Source organism: Aspergillus japonicus, assembly GCF_003184785.1.
Source record: "Aspergillus japonicus CBS 114.51 unplaced genomic scaffold BO86scaffold_1, whole genome shotgun sequence".
NCBI classification, from domain to species: Eukaryota; Fungi; Ascomycota; class Eurotiomycetes; order Eurotiales; family Aspergillaceae; genus Aspergillus; species Aspergillus japonicus.
This window is the reverse complement of record NW_020291638.1, coordinates 1,182,578-1,204,047: the sequence shown is the minus strand read 5'-3', so window position 1 is coordinate 1,204,047 and position 21,470 is coordinate 1,182,578. Positions and strand designations below refer to the sequence as shown.

At 52.0% G+C, this 21,470-nt stretch overlaps 9 protein-coding genes across 9 annotated transcripts in view; 1 reads left to right on the top strand and 8 right to left on the bottom strand.

The window, feature by feature from the left end:
- Window positions 1–310: 310 nt before the first annotated feature.
- On the bottom strand, window positions 311–877 carry BO86DRAFT_384736 (uncharacterized protein). Its single transcript, XM_025670948.1, has 3 exons — window positions 721–877; window positions 495–559; window positions 311–409 (listed from the first exon to the last, which is right to left on the bottom strand). Exons 1-3 carry the CDS (start codon window positions 868–870, stop codon window positions 364–366), a joined length of 261 nt encoding a protein of 86 aa, XP_025533569.1. The 5' UTR covers window positions 871–877; the 3' UTR covers window positions 311–363.
- Window positions 878–2,667: 1,790 nt separating this feature from the next.
- BO86DRAFT_8096 (acetyl-CoA synthetase-like protein) lies at window positions 2,668–6,338 on the bottom strand. Its single transcript, XM_025677702.1, has 3 exons — window positions 5,885–6,338; window positions 3,364–5,835; window positions 2,668–3,283 (listed from the first exon to the last, which is right to left on the bottom strand). Exons 1-3 carry the CDS (start codon window positions 6,173–6,175, stop codon window positions 2,864–2,866), a joined length of 3,183 nt encoding a protein of 1,060 aa, XP_025533568.1. The 5' UTR covers window positions 6,176–6,338; the 3' UTR covers window positions 2,668–2,863.
- Window positions 6,339–7,147: 809 nt separating this feature from the next.
- On the bottom strand, window positions 7,148–8,281 carry BO86DRAFT_351692 (uncharacterized protein). Its single transcript, XM_025669442.1, has 3 exons — window positions 7,837–8,281; window positions 7,516–7,765; window positions 7,148–7,399 (listed from the first exon to the last, which is right to left on the bottom strand). Exons 1-3 carry the CDS (start codon window positions 7,920–7,922, stop codon window positions 7,154–7,156), a joined length of 582 nt encoding a protein of 193 aa, XP_025533567.1. The 5' UTR covers window positions 7,923–8,281; the 3' UTR covers window positions 7,148–7,153.
- A 237-nt stretch (window positions 8,282–8,518) lies between these two features.
- On the bottom strand, window positions 8,519–9,482 carry BO86DRAFT_452425 (uncharacterized protein; the record flags this gene model as incomplete). The annotated part of the gene is made up of 1 exon (XM_025676927.1): window positions 8,519–9,482. The coding sequence occupies one exon, from the start codon at window positions 9,480–9,482 to the stop codon at window positions 8,664–8,666; it is 819 nt and encodes a 272-aa protein (XP_025533566.1). The 3' UTR covers window positions 8,519–8,663.
- A 714-nt stretch (window positions 9,483–10,196) lies between these two features.
- Window positions 10,197–10,613, bottom strand: BO86DRAFT_394442 (uncharacterized protein; the record flags this gene model as incomplete). The annotated part of the gene is made up of 1 exon (XM_025673202.1): window positions 10,197–10,613. One exon carries the CDS (start codon window positions 10,611–10,613, stop codon window positions 10,197–10,199), a length of 417 nt encoding a protein of 138 aa, XP_025533565.1.
- Window positions 10,614–12,435: 1,822 nt separating this feature from the next.
- On the top strand, window positions 12,436–13,743 carry BO86DRAFT_444567 (homocysteine S-methyltransferase family protein). The gene is made up of 2 exons (XM_025676390.1): window positions 12,436–13,423; window positions 13,542–13,743. Exons 1-2 carry the CDS (start codon window positions 12,497–12,499, stop codon window positions 13,677–13,679), a joined length of 1,065 nt encoding a protein of 354 aa, XP_025533564.1. The 5' UTR covers window positions 12,436–12,496; the 3' UTR covers window positions 13,680–13,743.
- Window positions 13,744–13,852: 109 nt separating this feature from the next.
- BO86DRAFT_300618 (putative amino acid permease) lies at window positions 13,853–15,634 on the bottom strand (the record flags this gene model as incomplete). Its single annotated transcript, XM_025667461.1, has 3 exons — window positions 13,853–13,969; window positions 14,027–14,367; window positions 14,425–15,634. The coding sequence occupies 3 exons, from the start codon at window positions 15,632–15,634 to the stop codon at window positions 13,853–13,855; spliced, it is 1,668 nt and encodes a 555-aa protein (XP_025533563.1).
- A 2,096-nt stretch (window positions 15,635–17,730) lies between these two features.
- BO86DRAFT_272807 (uncharacterized protein) lies at window positions 17,731–18,312 on the bottom strand (the record flags this gene model as incomplete). The annotated part of the gene is made up of 1 exon (XM_025667235.1): window positions 17,731–18,312. A coding segment is annotated over one exon (582 nt), but the record flags the coding sequence as incomplete, so codon positions are not given.
- Window positions 18,313–20,739: 2,427 nt separating this feature from the next.
- BO86DRAFT_7987 (uncharacterized protein) overlaps window positions 20,740–21,470 on the bottom strand; it is a 1,399-nt gene continuing 668 nt past the window's right edge. The window contains exon 2 of the mRNA XM_025677689.1: window positions 20,740–21,470. This exon is cut by the window's right edge and continues 12 nt beyond it. Coding sequence (XP_025533561.1) covers window positions 21,123–21,470 — 348 coding nt within the window. The 3' untranslated portion in view covers window positions 20,740–21,122.

Genomic DNA, 21,470 nt, shown 5'->3' with positions numbered 1-21,470 from the left:
CGCATACCTACAGCACAGCATATCTACAGCAGTACTTAGTGACCCCAAACAACCCAATCAAATCTCCCTCCGAGCCAAACCCCAACAAAAGTGCGAATAGCATAAAAGATATCTCTCATAACCCATATCGAACGTGTAAAAAAAACAGGTGGGGGTATAAACATCAACACCACAGGAACCTCAACAACAACAACAACAACCTGTATATCCAACCCGAGCGCAACCTCGATCCCCGCCCGCTAGCCTTCCCTTCGTCAATTTCATCGAATCATTGTCTATCGCATCGAACACCCTCTCATCTCGCGCATATCGAAGACAATCCCACCCCTCTCGGCCCCGTCGAATCCCCAAAGCTCCTCAAATCTAGCAACACTCCTCACAGCACTCGAAGCACATCAATCCCGCGCACCTATTTCCAACAGCGTTAGCTTTCGTTTCAGTGGCTCGTCCAGGCCTCAGGCTGTTCTGATGGGAGAGGGGAAAGGGAAACGTACACGCCACAGCACACGCCGCCGGCACCGCCGCCGCGGAGGTTCATGTGCATTTGTTCTTGGGTGGACTGCAGACCATAGTTGTCATTAGCTTGGTTTTCTGGGAGTGGATCATGGGCTGCGCGATGCGGGGAAAGAGACAGGCGCAAGGACAAGGGCAAGAGCAAGGACAAGGGCAAGAGCAAGGACAAGGGCAAAGGAAAGGGCAAAGGAAAGGGCAACAACGCACGGGCTGCTCGGTGACGACGCGCTCGGTGGACGGAGCCTGGGGGCTCGAGGGCTGCTGCATGGTCATCATGGTGGCCGTGTTGGGGTTCCAGGTGGGCGCGCCGGCCTCGGCGGGGGTGGATTCTTTGGTGGACTTGAAGAGGTTGAACATTTTGATCCGGAGGGCGGGGGTTTGGTTTAGTGGTGGGAGGTGTAGGAATTGTACTTTGTAGGTTTCTTGTCAATAGTCTGTAGAGATAAACACAGAGAGAGAGTGTGTGTGAGTGAGTGTGAGATGAGATGGGGATAAGCTGACACGGGCACTGCAAGGGTATTTATGTTGGAGACTCTTTCAAGGTTCACTGTCAATGGTCTGTCTAGGTAGGTTAGTTTCAATGGGTCAGGGGTCCGTCTCCAGCCCTGGAGGGCGGGCCCAGGGACTCCACGGTGTCGCGGGCAGTAGTTGAGCGTATCGAGTACAGTACGGTACCGGTACAGATCCTTCGTACTGTGCCCGAAACAGCCAGTCACAGCCACGAGATGCTCCACGTCAGCGGCTCAGCCCTGCCGCGCTTGCGTTTCTATCGGTGGGGCAGGGCAGGGCAGGGCACTGCACTTTTTCAGGCAATGTCATGGGATTCGTACGGAATCCCCAGCACCAGCATCTAACGATGCTTCCTCTCTAAACTTAGAAATCAATTACTGAACTATGAGTATCCAGCCAGTCCGCCCGAAGGAGAGACCATGCATCAACGCTAGTACCAGATGATCATGCACTGAAATTACTAGGTACACACACACACACACCTCCCACCTGCATTTGACCAGAACAACAGCCGATCACTCCCTCCTCCTCCCGCCAAAACTCTACCCGATTCGCAGCCAACCATCCAAGCTCCACTCTCCTCAACCGCCAAGACCGCCAACCCCCCCCCTTCTTCGGATCAACGAGGCCAGGCCAGGAAAATAAATCAGGCTGCCTAGCCTCAATTTTTCGCCCGTATTCGTTTTTGTTTTCCCCCGCCGCCCGGGCTTTTCCGCCGAGCGATGCCAAGAACCACTATTGCCGGTCCTAAGCAAAACTCCCCCCCCGTCAAGCTTCCGAGGTTGATGAAAAGCTTTTCGTGGGATATTCTTGGGGGGGCACGTCGTGCAAACAACGAACGTGCTATTCTTAGCAAAAGTGATGATTGAAGGGTGCCTATCCTGTGGCTGAAGGGTTCCTGAAACCACTTTCTTAAATGATGGTGGAATCATTCGAGAATCCCCCCCCCCCCAAAAAATGAACCCCGGATCAGCAGAACCGAATGGATCCGTCCCCTTGCATTGCTTTCTCTCTGGGTGACTGGGCGACTGGACCCTCTGGAGGCAGAAACATTTCCCCCTCCCTGCTACGCGATCATTGGTTGCGCATGGTTGAACCCTCAAATTACCGTTGCGGTGACCCCGAGCTCTAAAGAACTAGCCCTGGAAAAATTTGACTATGGTGAATCTCAGGGCCTAAGTTAATGAACCCAAAGTGACCGACCCCGTCGAGGCAACCATCGGTAATTCGGCTATTTTTCGCTCCCAGTTTTGGGAATTGGATAGGCTCTCGTCGCTCTCTAACGTGTGGCTGTGTGCCTCGGGGCGCGGCCTCGGAGTCAAAGCCACACACCGCTTGCGCGGCAAACCTGCTTGATACGTACGGCAAAGAAAGTCTCCCTTTGGCGCCCAGGGTTCTGGGTTTCGGGATATTGGGTGTAAATTAGGAAGAGTGGGAAAGTTGACCATCACAACCAACTGCAAAACTGCTATGTAGCGCCTTGAAAACCGAGATGCTAGCCGTTGTCACCCCGAATGCGACAACGGACATTAGCGCGGTTGGGGCCGGAAGCCGCGCGCCAGACTCATGTCTGTGGATGAAACACCAGTCCTCTATCGACTGGTCTGGATTCTGCCAGTCATCATCTCTCAATCAGGGGATCATCGGCATTGCCATGTCAATCGTAGTCACCCGCTGCGGAGATGACACATATCCTGTCTCAGGCATCTGTCGAGTGGTGCAACCCGGGCACGCTGACGACCACCGGCTCTGCTCCTAGATACAAAGCGAGAAATTGTGTTCCAATTAAAACATTAACCAACCTCAATCCTGGTATACCATAAATTTAGACCATCTCTGCTCAAATATTAAGATCCGAAAGCCAACGTTCTTTCCACTGTTGCAGCCACGTCTTGAACAGCTTGATATCAACAGGCCCGATCTTGCCCATGACTGCACTATGAGCAATGGCGTTTGTCGTCTCAAGAGGTGCGGCATTGGCACCCTGCTGATCGAGCAGACTCCTGAAAAACCCCAGCAAAGGAACAGCCGGCAGACCTTCGAGACGTTCGCGACTTGCATCATCCGAGATTTGTTGCAATTCATTGATCCATTCTTCAAGCGAAACCACCTCGGCTTTACACGCCCTAGCCACCAAGGGAGCAAACAACTCCCAATCTTTTGGCTCGGGGTTGACGATGTGGTACACCCTGAGGCCGGTAAGATCCTGCTTCTCATAGCGGCATTGAACGATCTGCACAATAGCTTGAGCAGCTAGGTCCTGCATATCACCAGAATGTCAGCAGCGGCCAATTGTGTAAAGACACTCGAGGTGTGTCACTCGTCAGCTCAACAACTTACAATTGGGATCCAGTTGACCTTCATTGCTCCCAAAGAATCTGGAATCTTGCCGGTGGTGATTGATGAGCAGACCATCGCCGGAAACCAGTCCCGCGAGGTCCACATTCCTCCTTTGGGGGATGACGGACCGCCCAACTGGCCGATACGGTGGATGCTGATAGGAAGGTTGCTGCGCTGGGCTGCGATTTCGCAAAGTGACTCAGCGACATATTTCGACTCGGCATACCCCATTTCTTGCACCACGGAGGCGTCATGCAGTATTTCAGGAATTGTTGATCCATGCGACGCTTGCCATGCCCCAACCGTCGACACAGATGACATATAGTGCAGGTGAGCCCGACGAGGGGATTCCTCAACCAGGCTCAGAAGGCGTCGCAGCCCCGTAAGCATAGGACTCTCGAAGGCTTTCAAGGGTTTATGGAAATCGACGGGCCAGGCGTTGTGGATGTAGACGTCCGCTGTGTCCCGCAGATGACGATTTTGAGCAGGTGTTAACCCCAGCATGTCATCGCCTAGGCTGATCTGCCAGAAGTGAACCCGTGAGGCTTTTGTAAGCCATCCATCTGACAAGCCCCTTTCCTGGAAGCTATTCACCTGTCGATCAGCTGCATCGGCGCTACGGTTGAGACAGTATATATCTGCGACCGACGGAATCTGCAACAACTGATGGAGCAGGCGACTCCCAAGATCACCCGTCGAGCCCGTTAGCACTACCGTGATACCGCCGTGGCCAAGATGCTGAGAGTGATTCCAAATAGAATGGACAAGTTGATCCGTTCGCGTCCATTGAGAATTTGGATTGCTTTTGCTAGACTTATCATCACCAACATGTCGACTGAGTCTGTCGGCAAGAGCCTGGACGGAGCCTGCTTGGTAAATTTCGTTGCTTGACCAAGTCAGAGGTTTCCCAGAAGGGTGTAGTTTCTTCGATGCATGCTGCAACATCCTCGACAATTCAGTCACCTGCAGTGAGTCGATCCCGCTATTGACTAGGTCATCGTTTTCGCAAACGTCCTTCAAACGGAGTCGCTGGGAGAATACTTGTAAGAGCCATTCCTGGAACGCGTCCCGATCCGAGCCCTCAGGAACTGCTCCATCATTGGTATCGTGCGCGTTAGAATTGTTAGAGTCTTCAGGCTCATACAATGAGTCCAGCACGGATTTGTAATCATGTGCAATTTCGCGACGGCGCAATGACCCCTTTGGGGACCGAGCAAATGGTTTATCGGAAGACGTTAGAGCTATGTGGGTGTCAAAAATCCGTGCGTAAGCGGGGAGTGCTTCATTAGCCTCATCCAGAAGTGACCCAAGCTGCTGTCGGAGCCATTCCTCAGTCCAGTCCTCGGGAAGATCATCCCACTGGGGTTCCAGAAGCAACGCGGCTTGATGGCGGTCCTGGCCAAAGACCGCCGCGCGGCTGATCAGCTTGTGGCTCTCGAGGATCTTCTCAGCTTCGATAGGATTGAATTTCTCTCCGTTGCCCATGACAATTATGTCGTCGCCTCTGCCGTTGAAATGCCAAAGACCAGATTTCGTTGGATGAGGTGTGAGAAGATCGCCCGTGCGGTACTCAGACAGATCTGGATAGGAATAAAAGATTCCGTGGTATTTGCGTGACTCGGGCCTGGGAATCACCAGCTCAAAGAGTCCTTTCTCGACTTCGTCCATCCTCACCCCAAAAGCGGGAACCCATTCGAGATAATCCCAATCGTCTGGATCCTCGCAGAGCAAGGCGGGCGTCCATCCCGTCTCGGTACTCCCAAGCATAGTCTGTAGACGTGCGAGCGATGACAATTGTTTCCCAGCGGATTGTGACATTGGTGCGCCGCCGAAGCCCACGTACTCAAATTGCGAAAGTGCGTCCCGGCCGCTTTCATGTCCTCCGAGGTCTTCAAGTACAGGTGCAGCTAGCAATGTCCGTTTGGGGTGATGGGCAGACACGATCTGTGCAAACAGATCAGGGTCCAATGGGCGGTCAGGTGCGAGGACAAATGGGGCCCTAAAATAGATACACTCTGTGATGCAGACCAGGCCGAGGAAATGGAACATAGGGCCGTAGTGAAATCTTAGTCTCCCAGTCGCTCGCAGATGACCCTGAGCGAGCTTTCGTCCCTCCGGCACAGGGATGGTCTGGATATTCTCAAGAGCGGCGAGGTAACCGTGCGGTATGTTGATAACCTTGGGTTTTCCCGTTGTTCCAGAACTATGCAAGATGACCGGGGTTATATCCTCGACGGCGGCGAAATCGTGCTCGTGCTCGTAAGGGTAGTTGTCGCTGGGTGCATCCTGGAAGACTTCCCAGAGTGACGGCATACTCCATTTCTGGAACCCCTCTGAGCGATTGCTCTTGACTTTGTCCAGCATCTGTCGCAACTGCTGCTTGTTGCTGGCGTCGACCATCACCAAACAATCTGTGGCGTCGAGCAGATGCTGAAATGCGGAATGGGAGTTTCGAGTGGAGAGCAGCAATGCCTTTGGAGAATGAGCCTTCTGATTATGGGAGGAATCACGCTTTACGAACCGTATTCCCTGTTTTCATGCACGCCAATATGAACGCTGCGTATCGCAAATCATTGCTACCTATATAGGCGAGGACATGTCGCTTCTTCTTGGCCCTATCGCCCAGCTGCTGGTCAATCCAGAATGCAACGCGATTGACAGCGTAGGCTAGGTCCCGGTAGGAGATGTTTCGCCAACCATCTGCTGAGTTTATTGAAACCGGATGGATGCAGAACAGTTCTTCTGGCCGAGTTTCTGCTACCTCATCCACCACCTGGTGTAGGAGCCGGCCTGGAGTAGCTTCTGATCCCATTTTCGATATACCGAGAAGATAATGTTAAAACAAGGTACTACAACATGATATGAGAAGGATATCCGAAGGCTGGATACAAAGCGGTTATATGCACAATTGCCATTTGCGCAAAAGTGACGGCATTGTAGCCTGCAGTGCGCGACACATTCCTCATGGCGTATCAGCTGTGCGCAAGGGGCAAACTTTGCCAATATCAGGGACAACACGAGCTGTCTCTGATTGCTGTTTTCTCGCAGCTGCATTAAGATATGACACCTGCTGGCAAGGTCTCGACGTCATCAAAGTCTAAATTCAGGGTCCATCCGCTGCTGACAAGCGTCTGACTGGATGGTGATTATATTCGCGGCAATAATGGTCCTGCCGAATACTGAGTCGCTGGTTTCGCAGAAGCTTGGACTAGACCATTCGGAAGTCCCATTGGTTTTCTTCTGTGGTACTCTTAGGAGCCGCTCCAAGGAAAACCGTCAGAGATTAATCTAGTTGCAAGGTTTCGGTCACGGTTCGGAGCCGGTAGGTCAGGGACTTCGCATACCACGTACCACGGGTTGTGTATTTGATTTCCATCTCATCAGTAAGAATTCATCTCACCACAGCAGCTCTGTCATGTTGCCAATTTCCCGATTGATCGAATGAGAGAGATTGAAAGGGAAGGGTGCAGAATATCCGATGCAATGATATCAGGTGGTTGATGTAGTAGATTCCGAGAATAGGAAGGATGACCGCATTCCAATCCAGATAGCATTCCGTGGTTTTCTGCAGGTTCTCTCCGCGCTTGCCCGATACGGTATACAGCTAACAAGAACCGCCATTAATGGCAATGCATCCTCAAGATGCGAGATCTGATGAAGAGATAGATGCTGGTACGTTGTCGAATGGCAAACGGAACAGTCCCAGTGCAGGGGGGCCCAAGCCGTAAACATTTCGAAACTACGCACTCGCATTCCAAAAAAGAATAGAAAAAACCAAATTGTCCTCAATTCATAGTAAAAGTAAACGCCCACATAATTCGTCATCCCAAGAACACAAAAGCTGGCAGGAAACAGGTATTGACTTGGTGTCACCAACGGGAGGGCCCAACCACCATTGCAGGAACCATTTCAAGCTCTCTGTATCCTCATTTCGCATGTCATACAGTTTGGTCGAGCTGACAACAAGATTTTGGCCATCGAAATAGGCCTCCAGGACTCGAAGTTGTTGGGGATACATGAGGGAATACAGTATCACCTGCAAAAAGAGGACTGAATTAGCACGATGCTGTCCACCTGCTCCCAAAGCACGATTATGCCATGCGAATATATCACCATCTGTTTCGGAAGGAAGAAAAGAGAACAGGAACTGACCGGAGCTACTTTATGAGGCAGAGTAGACTTGAAGCTCAGCCGGTTGATCATCGAATTGATGATGGTGATGAGTTCACCCCGAAGAAGCCGCTCATCCCCCGCAACCTCGCTTCTCACAAGACGTTTGAAGTGAGGCGGCGATGGTTTGCTTTCTTCGGCGGACCGCGCAACATGGGTGAGAGACGTCCGCCACGAGTGGTCGTGGACACTGGGAAGTTCGTATAGGCCCTTCAGGCGGAGATCTGACCTTCTGGAGAAAGGAAGAGACGGGCGAGCGCACATCAGTGGAAAGTCACCAGGCTGAAGAAAGGCAGGGCTTACTCTTTGTGTACAAAATTCGGAAGCTTGTTTTCGTCCGCTGGCCATGCGCTACCGAGGTACCTATTCAAATGATATTGGAGTCCCATCGTGTTCAGTCGGTCCTCCGACTTGGGATTATAGGTAGGATACTCTGAATCCTCCTCATCGGGCGGGAACCAGCATTCCTCCTCTTTGACCGAACCAAAAAAATACAGAGGCTTTGTTTAAGTTTCTAAACACATGGAGCGGTGTTGAATGCCCACGTTTTCGGCATCGTGTGCGTCAATATGGTCGGTCTGCAGCCGGCAAAGTCTATCCTTGAAGAAATCGAGCTGATAGCGGCAGTGTTTGCGAAATTCAAGAACCGTTTCTTGATCATAATCTTGGGTGACCATATCCATATTTCAAGCTAATAATGAGGACAACCAGGTCGACCTAATGACTGCCAGGACCCAGTGAAGGGAAGTGGGGAGGGAGGTGTAGTTTGAGCAAAGGAACGGAGCCCAAGGGGGGAGGCATTAAGGCATAACCAACGCCAAGGCGGCAGGACCGCGCTGCATGGAAGAAGTATTAAGACCATGCAAATGGTCTCAATTGTTGTAAGAGTTTATTTGAGTATTGATCTCAAGTTCAGAAATGGTTTTTTTTATTTTTGTTGTTGAATTCTATAAGTCTCGGATGTTCTTGTCAACCCCGACCATGATCCAGATCTCTGTTCTTTGGATCAGTGGAAATCAAGAGCAAAAAGGTCCCGAGAAGATCAGAACACCAAAAGACAGCAAGCCTCGCCCGAATACCGACAATCCCGACAATACCAAACTCCAAGCCCCCTCAAGTCTGACAGCAGCTTAGAAGCCACCTCCACCCTTACAGCCCGGAACACTAAAAACCTTGGTCAACCAAAGCACCATATCGAGCGGCCACCAGAGCGAGGTCACAAGAATCGCATTCGGCCAGGCATTGTCCAGTTTGTTGAGGTTAAGCGGGGGATTCCACTCGATGAAAATACTCAAGAAATGACTCAAGAACAGCCTCACCAGAAACAAGATCAACCAGGTCGACCTAACGACTGCCAGGACCCAGTGATGGGCAACAAAGTGGTCGATGCCCGCGAGCCACCCCAGAAACCCGGCGAGGTAGGCGATGCGCTCCCGGTTCCTGTAGCATTCGTCGTGGGGCTCCAAGCCTTTATCATTGTCCCGTATGGTGGTGAGAACAATGGCGTACACGAAGAGCCCTACTATGGCGAGTAAGTACGTGCTGATGCATGCCGGGATCCAGAAGTCTGCGCTGCCTAGCTGGGACACGCAATCCAGACACCCGCGCCTGATCCGGAACCGGCAACGGCGGTGGTTCTGCCTGGCACTGGGATTGCCATCGCTGGTGGTGGTCGGTTGGGGCTGCTCCTCGATGCTTTCCACGGCGATGGGCTCAACTGAGATCGAATTGATCGTAGGTTGAGTGCCCATGCGGTTGTATTGAGGTGGGTTGGTGGAGTGGTATGAGGGCGGAGGGGGGTACTGAATAGCTGCTCCAAGATCGGGAACTGAGGAAGTCTCGTCGGGCGTCTGGGTAAGAGACCCAGTCAGCTGCTCGGGGAAGTCATCTGGAGCTTCAGCGGTGACTGGAGCATCATTGGCAGGCATCTTCTGAGCTTGAGAAGACATCATGTACTGCAAACACGGCACGAGATTATGAAACTGGATAATAAAGTATCGGTGTCAGATCTCGTGAATGCTGCACAGAAACGATGCTGTGGGTGGTAGATACCAATTTCTTCGGATGGCAGGAGAAGTAGAGGCTTTTTGATCGAGACTCGACCCTCCGTGTCGACCCTCCGTGGGAGTATCCATGATATAAGGAGTCATTTATCTTCGATCGGTTTTCCGGGAAAAATTCCGACTGATACGGCTATAATCCTATGGTAGGGAGGTGAGGAGTCGTCTTGCTTGTAAGGCATTGTTTGTGGCTTTGAGGCAGTGACAACGAAGTTCGTGATAAGCCCCGTTTGTATTGTTGCACGGTGCCCGATAATGAGATTGCCCAATAGTACGAAGTAGAAATGAAGGTAGTGTATAATGATTTTAAAGGAACTTATTTCTAGGAGGACCAAAGCTGAGGTCTGCTGTGAGTACAATTGAAAAGACTAGAACTTCATTTGTCCATCTGTGCTTTGCTTTGTTAGCTTGATAATTTACCCCCATCTCTTTCAATCGACTAACTCCATTCATTTGCAAGTATCAAAGGATTGTCCCGGCTTCCTTCACTTGTTCACGATCAAAGAAAAACTACCATGCAGCAATGAAAGCGACAATCAATCCATGGCAACAAATTACCCACATAGTCCAAGCCCCACTCACTGTGTGCCTCTACCAAATCTCTCAATTCACGATGCGATCCAAGCAACCTGGGATGCTATAGACGCCCGAGGACCAGAGGTATGCATCGATCGGATACCAGAAAAAGGTGACGATCTTCAACAGAAACGAAAATGCTGACAGCCAAAGCAAGCCCCGGGGAAAACCCGCGGCATAAGGATCACGGTGGCCGCCATAGCGGTAAATGAGAAAAGGTACACCGTGCAGAAATGCCCACATTGACTTGAGGACGGCAAGCAGCCAGTGATGAGCATACCAATGGTCGGCTCCCAGATAACCCAGGCTGAAAGCCAAGCTAAGCGCCGTGTCGTGCTGATTTGAGCACTGGTCCTCCAGCGAGCGGCCTTCGTTGGTGTCATTGTCGCGCTTGCTTTCAATGTAGACGACGAGGTTCATGAAGCCTATGGCCGCGACAAGCATTATGATTGTGCAGGTCCTGCACCTGAAGATTCATTTGTCGTATACATCATCTCGGCGACGGAGAGGACGAGGGTAATGTCTGACTTCGTAAATTAGAAGTACAGGGAGGGGCTGTTCTTCGACGTCCGTAGCAGCGGCTGACACCTTGGTGGGAAGGCTACATGGAGGCGAAGTATTGGTGGGTTCATGCTCATAGGCAGGCGGTAGATCCATCGGGATTTCGAGAGGTGAGGGAGAATCAGTCAGAGCCTCATGAGGAACTGGCAAAGCTTCCTCAGAGACCTCAGAAACTCCGACTAAGAATTGCGAAGACTCAGTTCGAATCCGGGAGGTCAACGAAGAATCCATTGAGGATTCCGGAAAGTCAGATTGGGTTGTAAACGAAGAAGTCATGATGCACTGCCCTCAGATGTCGCCCAAGTTGCGTCAAACCCAAAGTCCCAAGGCCAATGGAAGCGATACTAGTGCTGATAGCAATGGCAAGCTATGTTGAAAGTGGGCGCAGCTTTTATGTTGAGGGGATCGGCATGTCTTCGAGGTGAAAACTTCTTCGTATCTGGCGGGAGAAGCGGGTGAAAGCATCTGTCAACTAACGCATCCTTGTAAGAGAGACCTTGCTCATCGTCTGGGCCACCAAGCATTCCTGGACTAAATGGCTACATTGCTGGTCAGCGTTGCACTTCGCTGTTCTCCTCATTTGCTGCGGTGGATAATGGATTTGACAGGTTTCATTTGTTGTCTGAAACAATGACTACGGGGACATGGCATAGCCTCGTAACCAGCAGTAAACAGGCAAGGGTTTTTGCCTGTGACGTGACCTGTATACGTCAAAGAAGCAACGACTTTCAAAGAAAATCGCGCATCTTCGAAGACGAAGGACTGATCAACTAAGATGTATGTTCGGTATTGGTGGAGAGACCGAAGGGACCTACCGTACCACACTCGTACAAACTTGGAGCTTTGACAAATCATCTTGAAACATGCAAAGTGAATGATCACTATAGTATGATCTATCGGCCGATGAGCAGGAAGGAAGTCGAGGATTCTGATTCTCTGCGCGGTACGGCGAGAACGTGCCTCGACGTCGTCACGATGATGAGTAGGCGTTGAGCTGCGAGCATCTGTCCAGATCGACTAGTGCTTCACTCGGGCACAGCAGGCGTTTGTCAAGCAAACGCATTGGTGCAACCATCCGGTTGAGTAATTCGAAAAACTGGATGTCGAGTGTCTCAGTTCTCCTCACTTGGCGCCATATTGACGAGGCAATGTTTCGGCAAGCGGCATCGATGAGTCACCAGATCTAACTACAAGATCAGTTGCGAGACTATTAGGGAGAGGAAGGGGTCAGTTGGGCAGGATCAAGTGCTCCATTTGCGAGCAACATACCACACTATTGGCAGCGATGAGACATTGGTCTGTGATCCTTGTCGTTGGCAATTGATGGCAGTGCACCTTTCACAAGTGCAAAAAAATAGACCCATAGCTGCTCTGAGGTTGCGAGTAGGCACCCATTAGTTGCTTGCGTCGATCTTCCAAGAGATTCCGCCAAGGAAACAGGATAGGTGATGGATAGATGCTCTACTCGAAGAGAGTGAGGTGTTGTGGTATCGGAACCGCTTAAGGTACTAGGTAGACGGACAACCTTACCGCATTAGTGTCCGCTTAGGCTAAGCACTGCAGCAGTACGTACTGCAGCAGTAGGTACAGTACCCCACTCACCACCCGCCCGCTAAGCACAGCGTTATCGCAAGTGGGGCCTCCACATTCCCTACCTAGTAAGTTCTTCTCTCCTCACCCACCACCATCTTTCCTCCCTCCCTCCCTCCCTCCCACACCTCATCCTCCCTCTACACCTACCAACCAAGCCCCAAAACACCACAGCAATGCCCCCTCAACCACCAATTCCAGTTCAAATCCTCGACGGCGGCCTGGGTACCACCCTCCAAGACCACCACGCGACAACCTTCAACTCAACCACCACCCCGCTCTGGTCCTCGCACCTCCTGATCTCCTCCCCGCCGACCCTCCTCGCCTGCCAGCGCTCCTTCATCGAAGCCGGCAGCGACGTCCTCCTGACGGCCACCTACCAAGTCTCCATCGAGGGGTTCGCGCGCACCAAGACCCCCGACCACCCCGACGGGATCCCCCGCGATGCGATCGCGCCGTACATCCGCACGGGCTTGTCCGTCGCAGCCGACGCCGTCCGCGGCTCCAACGCTAAGGTTGCGCTGAGCCTGGGTCCGTACGGGGCGTGCATGATCCCCGGACAGGAGTATAGTGGGGCGTATGATGCGGAGCATGATGACGAGGAGAGTCTGTTTCGGTGGCATTTGAAGAGGTTGCGGTTGATTGTGGAGGCGGTGCAGCAAGACGGTGGAAGATTGGAGGACAAGGTGCAGTATGTGGCATTTGAGACGGTGCCGCGCTTGGATGAGGTGCGCGCGGTGCGCCGGGCGGCGCGGGAGGCCGGGCTGGAGGCGATGGAGATCCCGTTCTGGGTCGTTTGCGTTTTCCCCGTCGAGGGGCAGGATGCCTTGCCCGATGGGAGTGCGGTGGAGGCTGTCGTGGAGGCGGCGTTGGGTGGGTCTGAGCCTAAGCCTTGGGGTATTGGGATGAACTGCACCAAGGTGCATCGCTTGGGCCGGTTGGTGAAGTTGTTCGGGGAGGGTGTGGAGAAGGTTCTGGGTGAGGAGGGGGCGCAGACGAAGCCTGCGTTGGTGTTGTATCCCGATGGGACGCAGGGGGAGGTCTACAATACCACCACCCAGGTGTGGGAGAAGAAGGTCGAAGGACCTGGTGCCGCCGATTCGGTATGTCTTTCTCTTCCCCCTTTGCATGCTTTTGAATGTGCTCTTTCGGACCTTCAAGTGGCCACACTTGACTTTCGGGAGAGCTTTTATGTTGCGCATGTGTACTAACGATGAACAGCGTCCGTGGGAAGTTCAACTTGCAGATGTCGTCAGCGACGCTCGTGCCGGCGGCCACTTCAGCTCGATCCTCGTGGGTGGGTGCTGCAAAGCTTCGCATCATGACATCGCCAAGCTCCGACAACAGTTTCAATCATAACCGACCACCTCATTTGTACAAACAACTTGAAAGACACTACGCGAAAATGATACCAATTATAGTCGAGTGACACTGTGTATCCTAGGATAGATCCAAAAAGTGTTTAAAAAAAATCTAGTGGGTATCACCGTCTAGGTATATACAAGTCTATATACAAGAGCATGTGTATGTACTCAGAAGATCCAGTCAACAAAGCGCTTGAGTGGCGTCCGAGGTCCGTGGTCTTTAACAATGATCTCACCCTCTAAGAGGCGACCAGACCAGAGATCCAGGGTAGATGCGCGGACAAACTAAAGCAACCTATCAGCGTCTGCATCACAAAACAAGAGGAATAGCATGGGACTAACCTTGCTTTTCTTGAAGATCTTCCAAAGGATGATTGGCACAATGAAGATCGGAATACCGACATACGAGGCGAAAAAGTCCGAGGTAGACCAGTTCCCCTTGAGGAAGACAGGGAATCCAGCCACAAGAGTAATGATGGTGGATCCGATGAATCCCACCCACGCGGTGTAGGGCTGGAATGGGCCCTGCCAAGGGAGGGTATCGCGACTATGGCCTTGGACCTTCATCGCCCGATGGAAGCGGATATAACAGAAGCTGAGAGTCGCCCAAGCAATTAAGCCGGCGATCGTGCTCAGGTTAAGGAGCCAGGTGAAGGCTTGAGAAGGACCACCACTTCCGAGACCTAAGCAAATTTTGGGTTAGATGAATATCTTGACAATGAAATAGGAAGGATGCTTACTCAGATACGCCAAAGGACCGAAGAGCCAGGAGACGACCACCGCAATATACGGAACACCTTTCTTGGTGACCTTGCCGAAAAACTGAGGAAGTTGGCGATCGGTGGTCATGGCTACGATCATGCGTGAGCCGACCCAGCAGTAGGAGTTACCAGCTGACCAGGCGGAGATCAAGACACAGGCGTTCACGACCGAGGGGAGACCACTGATGCCGGCTTGCTTGATGGCAATAACCCAGGGAGAGCTATTGGCATTGCCAGAGCCGGATGTGAGGCCAGAGGTCCGGGGATCGACAATCATTCCAATGAGCAGGGCTCCGAGGATGTAGAAGAAGGCAATGCGGTAGGTGACGCGACGGGCAGCCTTGGGGATGGCGCGGTGCGGGTCCATAGCTTCGGCGGCGGCAATGACGACAGTCTCGACTCCGACGAAACTGAAAGAGGCGTTGACGAAAGCCGACAAGAATCCCAGAAAGTGCCCAGTTGGTCCAGTAATGCCATTGTAGTTGGTCCAGGGACCAGGGTTGTGCCAGTAGCGGAAGCCGATGGTCTCGTGGTTCGGGCCGCCGCCTGCAGTGATCACGATGGCCACGATCACCAAGCCCAGAAAACACAGGACTTTTATGGCACCTGTCACGACTTCACTCTCGCCATAGAAACGGACACTCATCAGATTGATGATTAAGATCAGTGCCAACCCGACTGTTATCACCACGGCCGGTGTTATGTCTGACCAGTAGCTCACCACGACCGCGGCCGCGGAGACCTCCGAAGCAATGGCGATGGTGTAACAGTATCCGTAAGTGATGGCGAGAGAGAAACCGACGGCGGGATCGATGAACCGAGTAGCCCAGTGGGGGAAGGAGCCTGCAGTAGGAAAGACGGTCGCCAGTTCGGCGATGCTTTGCATGACACACCACAGCACAAACCCCACGACAATATATGCCAACAACAAACCGGCGGGCCCTGATTTCGCATAGGCAGAGCCGGCTCCAACGAAGAGACCAGTTCCAATACCACCGCAGAATCCAATCATGCTGATGTGGTAGTTCTTGAGTCGACGCTGCGTGGCACCACGGCCACCAACGTTAAGCTCCATCTCCCCTTTTACCGGGGGACCATCCTCTTCGCCATAGTAGTTGGGCACCTTCGGATCACCGCTTCCATGATGCTCAATCTTATTCTCCGCAGCGGAGACTGAAGAGTCGTACATCGTTTGCGCCGAAGGTGTGCAGGTGCTCACGGGCAGAGGGAGTCCGGGGGAGGGAAAGCTGAAATGTGGGATGAGGGGGAGGGGGGAATGTCTTGGAGAGAAGAACACCGGGGGACAATTATATCAATCGACGACAGGCAGGCGACCAACCGCTTGAACCGCGCAGCTTGCCACCGATCGGCCTCGCGCGGAGAACCACTTTTTTTTTTCTCCCACCGTCGCCGCAATGTGCAATCGCCATCACGACATCGGGTACCGGGTTGGCACCATGCCCTTTTGACGCTAAGCGTGCGACCCTCCCCACCGCACGCGTGCCGTTCTATGGTGAGTTTCCGAAGACGGCCTCCACTTGGCCCGCGAGATGGGGACTGCGATTGAACATGCAAATTAGTCATTCGTGCTGATACCAAGCTTTAAATGACAGGGGTAGAAGAGCCAAGGACTTCTTCTGCATTCAAGGCGAGTCCAGGATTGGAGGAGCCATGAGGAGAGTCGGTGTGGCGAAGGCATTACAGTTTTTCGAGAAAAAAGAAAACCCGTGAAAGTTCCCAGTTCCGGATCCGCCCTTTGGAGTGTGCAAGGCACGTGTTTTGTATGGCTCCTAGTCCCGTTATAGCTTAGTGTGGTCTGCAACGGTTCCTGCAGCCGCTCACTGCAATCCCGCACTATCAGCTTACGCTTAAAATTCTAGCGTCGTTCGGGCCAGAGCCAAGACGGAACTGCTGCTCATCGCTTCTGGAGTCATTGTGCAGTCCAGCAATGCAGGTGTGCTTCTTTTAAGGATCATCCACATGGGTTCAACTGTACTGCAATTGCTTCGTATGCTTCAGTCTTGTTTCATTCATCATCAGATCCAGTTTGAACCCGCCGCCTCCGATTCGGAGAAACCTACTCCGCTTCTCACCTAGCTCTTACGTAAAACTCACACAAGCTCGGCGACCAAAGCGTAATTAGCTTCCCTTCGATACGCCGTTCGTGAGAGCAATCAATCAATCAAGCTGGGCAAACATGATCAGAGATGGCCGCTGTTCCGTGCGGGAAGGCAATTTCGGCCGAGCAAAAAGGCTGCCTGAAGAAACGGGATGACTGGTCGTGGTCTAGATTGCTAGGCGCATCGAGTATTGTTCTTCTTCCAGTTGATGTCACTCGTTGCCACTGTCAGGTGCGGATGGACCCCAGGGTGGCTCTCATGAGCACATTGCCATGTCAGATCACGTCATAAGAAGCGTACGATCAATCGTATGGGCATTCTGTATAGTGTTTGGGAGGTGTAAGAAGTGTGGTGTGGTGACAGTGTTAGACGGTAGTCTCTCGAGTTCTCAACCATTGACGATCATTTGTTTATCCATGCTCAAGCGGCGTGCATGATAGCTTTGGACGAGTGGTACTGTACATTTAATGAATCAGAAACATTGCAGGGTGGAAGTAGTGGCTCGATTCGTTCTTAGTCCATGACCTTCGTTCCCTCAGGCTGAGGGCAATTGAAATGTGTGGGCTAGTAACGTCGAGTTGAGATCGGAACTGCCCAGAAAATAACCGCTATCAGAGCTAGTCTTCGGACATGCTGGGTCGACGGGAACCAAGTAGGGCTGATCGCCTGATGATCTTCACTGAGAGATGTTCTTTGGAGAATGGCTGTGCAGATTCTCCGTGCTCATTCGCATGGACCACGACGCACCAGTGCCATCATCTCAAGTCCTGCGCTATACTCTATGCAATTTCTCAACAAGCAGCATACTATGCAGCCACTATGACTCCAGCGTCCCCAACAGGTACTCGAGAATCCGCAGCAGATTCAAAACTCACAGATGGCATCCAAACCAAAAAGAAAAGAGACTCAGATGCTCATTTTCAGAACCCAGCCTTCACCACAGCAAACTAATATACATCACCCCAAAACCAAAACCATAGCCTTTTATGAACCCCAACGCCAAACATACGGCACATAAAATACACATCACCACTCCCGGAAACAAAACGAAGTAGAGATATCATCAAAACCCATCACCGCCAGCAACCCGCACCAACATCCTCCCTCATATCATCCATCCGCAACCCCGTTCACAATCCCCTCATTTCTTCCCCTCCTCCCCCTCTCCATCCCCCTTCCCCCAAGTCCAAACATCCCAGATGTGGTCCCGGATCAAATCCCCATACCCCTTCCCCTCGTCGAGGGCCTTCTGCTCCTCGCGCAGGCGCCGCTCCTTCCACCCCTCGGTCTCCCCGCCCATCCACACCCGCTGCAGCACGGGCTTGTCGAACTCCTCGCGGGCCTTCAGCTTGGCCAGCTCCTCCCCCTTGGCCTCCTCGATCTGCCGCTCGCGGTCCGCCTTCAGCCGGGCCTGGATCTCCAGCGCGCGCTCACTGGGGAGCCCGTTCCCCAGCGAGGCCAGGGGGTGGCTCCGGCCGGAGGAGATCTTGTCCTCGAGGCGGTCGACGATGCTGCGGCCGGTGCGCTCGCGCGTGAGGTGGTTGGCCGAGATCGAGAAGGCGCTGAGCTGGAGGACCGTCAGGTTGTCGAGCTTGCGCGGCGGGAGGGCGATGAGGATCGGGGAGGCGACCAGGAAAGTCCAGGCGGCGTAGGTCTTGAAGCGTTGGTAGTCGGCTTCCCGTTGGCTTTGGAGGGTGGCTTGCTGTTGTTGTTGTTGTTGTTGCTGATCTGGGGTAGTGGGGGGTGGTGGGGTGGTCATCTTGTTTTTGTTCCGAGGTGGGCGTCGGGTAGCTGAGACGCTTGTTTGTGGGATTCAAGTGTCAAGGAGTAGCTGGGCGGAGTCTTGATGTTAAAGGGTATCGAATGTTGGGTGCCGGTTCGTTTGTTTTTCGTGATGAGATTCTTATCGGATGCAGGATATTGTTTCGAAGATGGAAATTTACGGCGGACGGTTGCGCCAGATGCGCAGACATTGATCATGTGACGTCCAGACATGGTTCAGTTTCTCCGATCGTTGCCAGGCCTAGACACAGGCTGTATAACGGGAACAGATATCGATTGCTGCTGACGTTCCTGTATATATGATACAGGTTTTTTAGATGACAGTAGAGGATCTTGATTTCATAAAGAGCCTCGCCCACGTCCCCATTGCAAAACCGAAGTGTAAGGTGACCGCATAATACAAGATTCGTCAGTAGCCGCTTTCTGAACCATGACAATATCTCAACAACAACAACAAAGTCCCTTTTATCTCCTAGTCTAGGGACATCCTGTTGATAGTAGATGTGTCGCGTCACCTACCCTAACTATAAGATTTGAGGAGGTATATGAAGTGATCCCTTGGTTCATGGTATGTGGGGAACATTTTACTTACTGATGGCCTACCTCCTCTTTCCGCTCGAATATATCAACACTTCTTGATCGGCCTTTCTTGTAGCATCAATTCTCGTCACTCATTGGCCAAGAAGCTTTGCATGTTCCCCCATGCTTGTACAACACCCAGAGATTGGATGGAAATTGGATGCAATGTCCAGCATCAAGAGAGAGATGGTAGGCAGGGGAAGTCGAACTCTTAGATGCTCACAGTGTCAGAGCTCATGAAGAATGCCAGAGTAAAGTAGTTTATTGCTGTGTGTAGTATAGTATACCACTCATCATGAAAATGCTATGCTAATTCTAGTAAACAAAAGGGTAGACACGGCCCACCGGTGGTCTATATACAGACCCTCACCCGGCGAGGGGAAACAAAGCTCCTGTATCGCTTTCGTCGGAGAATTTAACTCGCTCGTAGCTGATGGCCGCGTTGCCTGGCCGTTTTGCTATTGCTGTCTGTGTGTTTGTGGACTGCGACCATTGTTTTGGTGGACAGAACAGCGGTGGTCGTCTTTGGAAGAGGTCGCAACTCTCTTCGTGTCCGTTATGTTCATGATTCTGGGCATGGTTCAGGACACTGATAGAGCTTTTTGTGCTCTATGTGGACCATGTCTCAGTTTCCTTAGCATTCGTCATGTTCAAATTATTCAGAGGGCGGAACGGCCGCGTTGTCTGGCCGTTTTGCTTGTACTGTCTGTATAATGTTTGTGGCTTGCGACCAGTTTTCTTGTGAATAAGACAGCGGCGGTCGACTTTGGAAGAGGTAGCAGGTCTCTTCGCGTCCGTTATCTTCATGGTTGTCGCCATGGTTCGGGATCGTTTTGATGAAAGACCGTTGTCTCTGTGGGCAGGGCAGCGGTGATCGGCTTCTTAGGAGGCAGCAGCCTTCCCAAGAATTGGCAGAGTGGACTATTTGACAGGCAGGGGAACCTCTAGCTCCATGTTATGGTCGTTTCTGGCTTTGGGCCAACGCCAATCGGTTCAGTGGCGTCAGGAATTGCGAGGATGAGGTTTTTGAGATGCAGGGGCTCTGTCCCTGTTCTGGTCACAGATATCCTTCAACTCAACGCCCAGGTGTGCACTAACCCTGAAATGATGACAAGTAGGAAGTGGTATCGAGAATCGACGAAGTGGATGCTTTGGCGGGCACGAGAAACGTCCTCCATGTCCACATCCACATCGTCTTGCACGTCGACCATCTCAACGTCCGGGTCATAAATGACCACGGGCTCAAAGTCATAGGAGAGGCTATGCTCAGGTTCTCCGAAAAGCACTCTCCGGCAAACGTCTTTCAGTCTCATATCCTGGTCATGATTGACCTTGGCGTGACGGAGAATAGACTTGGGCAGGGGCAAGCGGGGCTGCTTGAAGGCTGGATTTCTGTTTTTAGCCTCGCCACACACATCTTTCATCACCACGTCCTGGTCATAGCTGATCTTTAGGATAGATCTGGAGAGTAATGGGGATTGTTGGGGCGAGAAGAGAGCAAAAAGAAAAAGAAAAAGAAAAGTTGAGGGAGGAAGATGGAGGATTGGGGGTGAGGGACAGAAGACAAGCCAGGAAGTGGAATTTGGGAATTGGAAGTCTAGGGAAAGAGATATTTGAAACAACATGTTGATTCACCACGGAAGGAACAGGGTTGATCTGTGAATACAATGGAAACTTCGTGGTCGGTACTAGAGCTAGGAAGGAACAGCTAGCCAGGGCTACCAGGCCCTAGCCCTAGGTGAAGTAATATTCTCAAGCATTTAGCCTCTAAGTAAGTACAATACCTACAGGGAAGTGAATACAACAAGTTGTTAGAGACACCTGATTGTCCACTTGGAATTCAGATTGATTTACAGTGAATGCTAGCAGCCATTCGGCAGGGGAAAACTCATTGTTGATTTGTCTCCTGACTAGACTACCAACGAATTGAGTCGGGGAAGGGAAACAGTGATGTCTGTAGCTTTAGCTTGCAGTCCATCAACAAATACCCCATTGGGGTTCAACACCATACACGAGGAACAAACATGCTGATAGGGAGCACACTCTGTGGGAGTGAAGAGTCACAGGGGCAGAAGAGTTTTGATTTTTTTTCGGATATGGGAGGGTTGAACTTTCTTTTGTGTTTTGAAAAGAGAAACCTGGGCTTTCAGACAACACAAGAAGAGAGACAGGAACTTGAAGCTTGCATAGCTTCACTCACTCCATCGACACATCACACACCCACCAGGGAAGCTCGGGGGCATCTTCCATCTCAACATCAGCATCCCCCATCTCCACATCCGAATCATCCACAACATCAACCATCTCCACATCCACAGGCTCATCCTGAAGGGGGGGTAGGTGTTCGGGTTCCGCAAAGTGAACTTTGCGCGGGGGAAGAAAGGCATCCTTCATCACCCTATCCTGGTCATTGCTGACCTTTAGGATAGATCGAGGGGGGGATTTCTTGAAGGTAGGGACTTCGTCCCAAGCATCTTGCATCATCACGTCCAAGTCATTGCTGACCTGGGACGGACGCCGTTGGGAGCGGCAGCGTCGGGAATT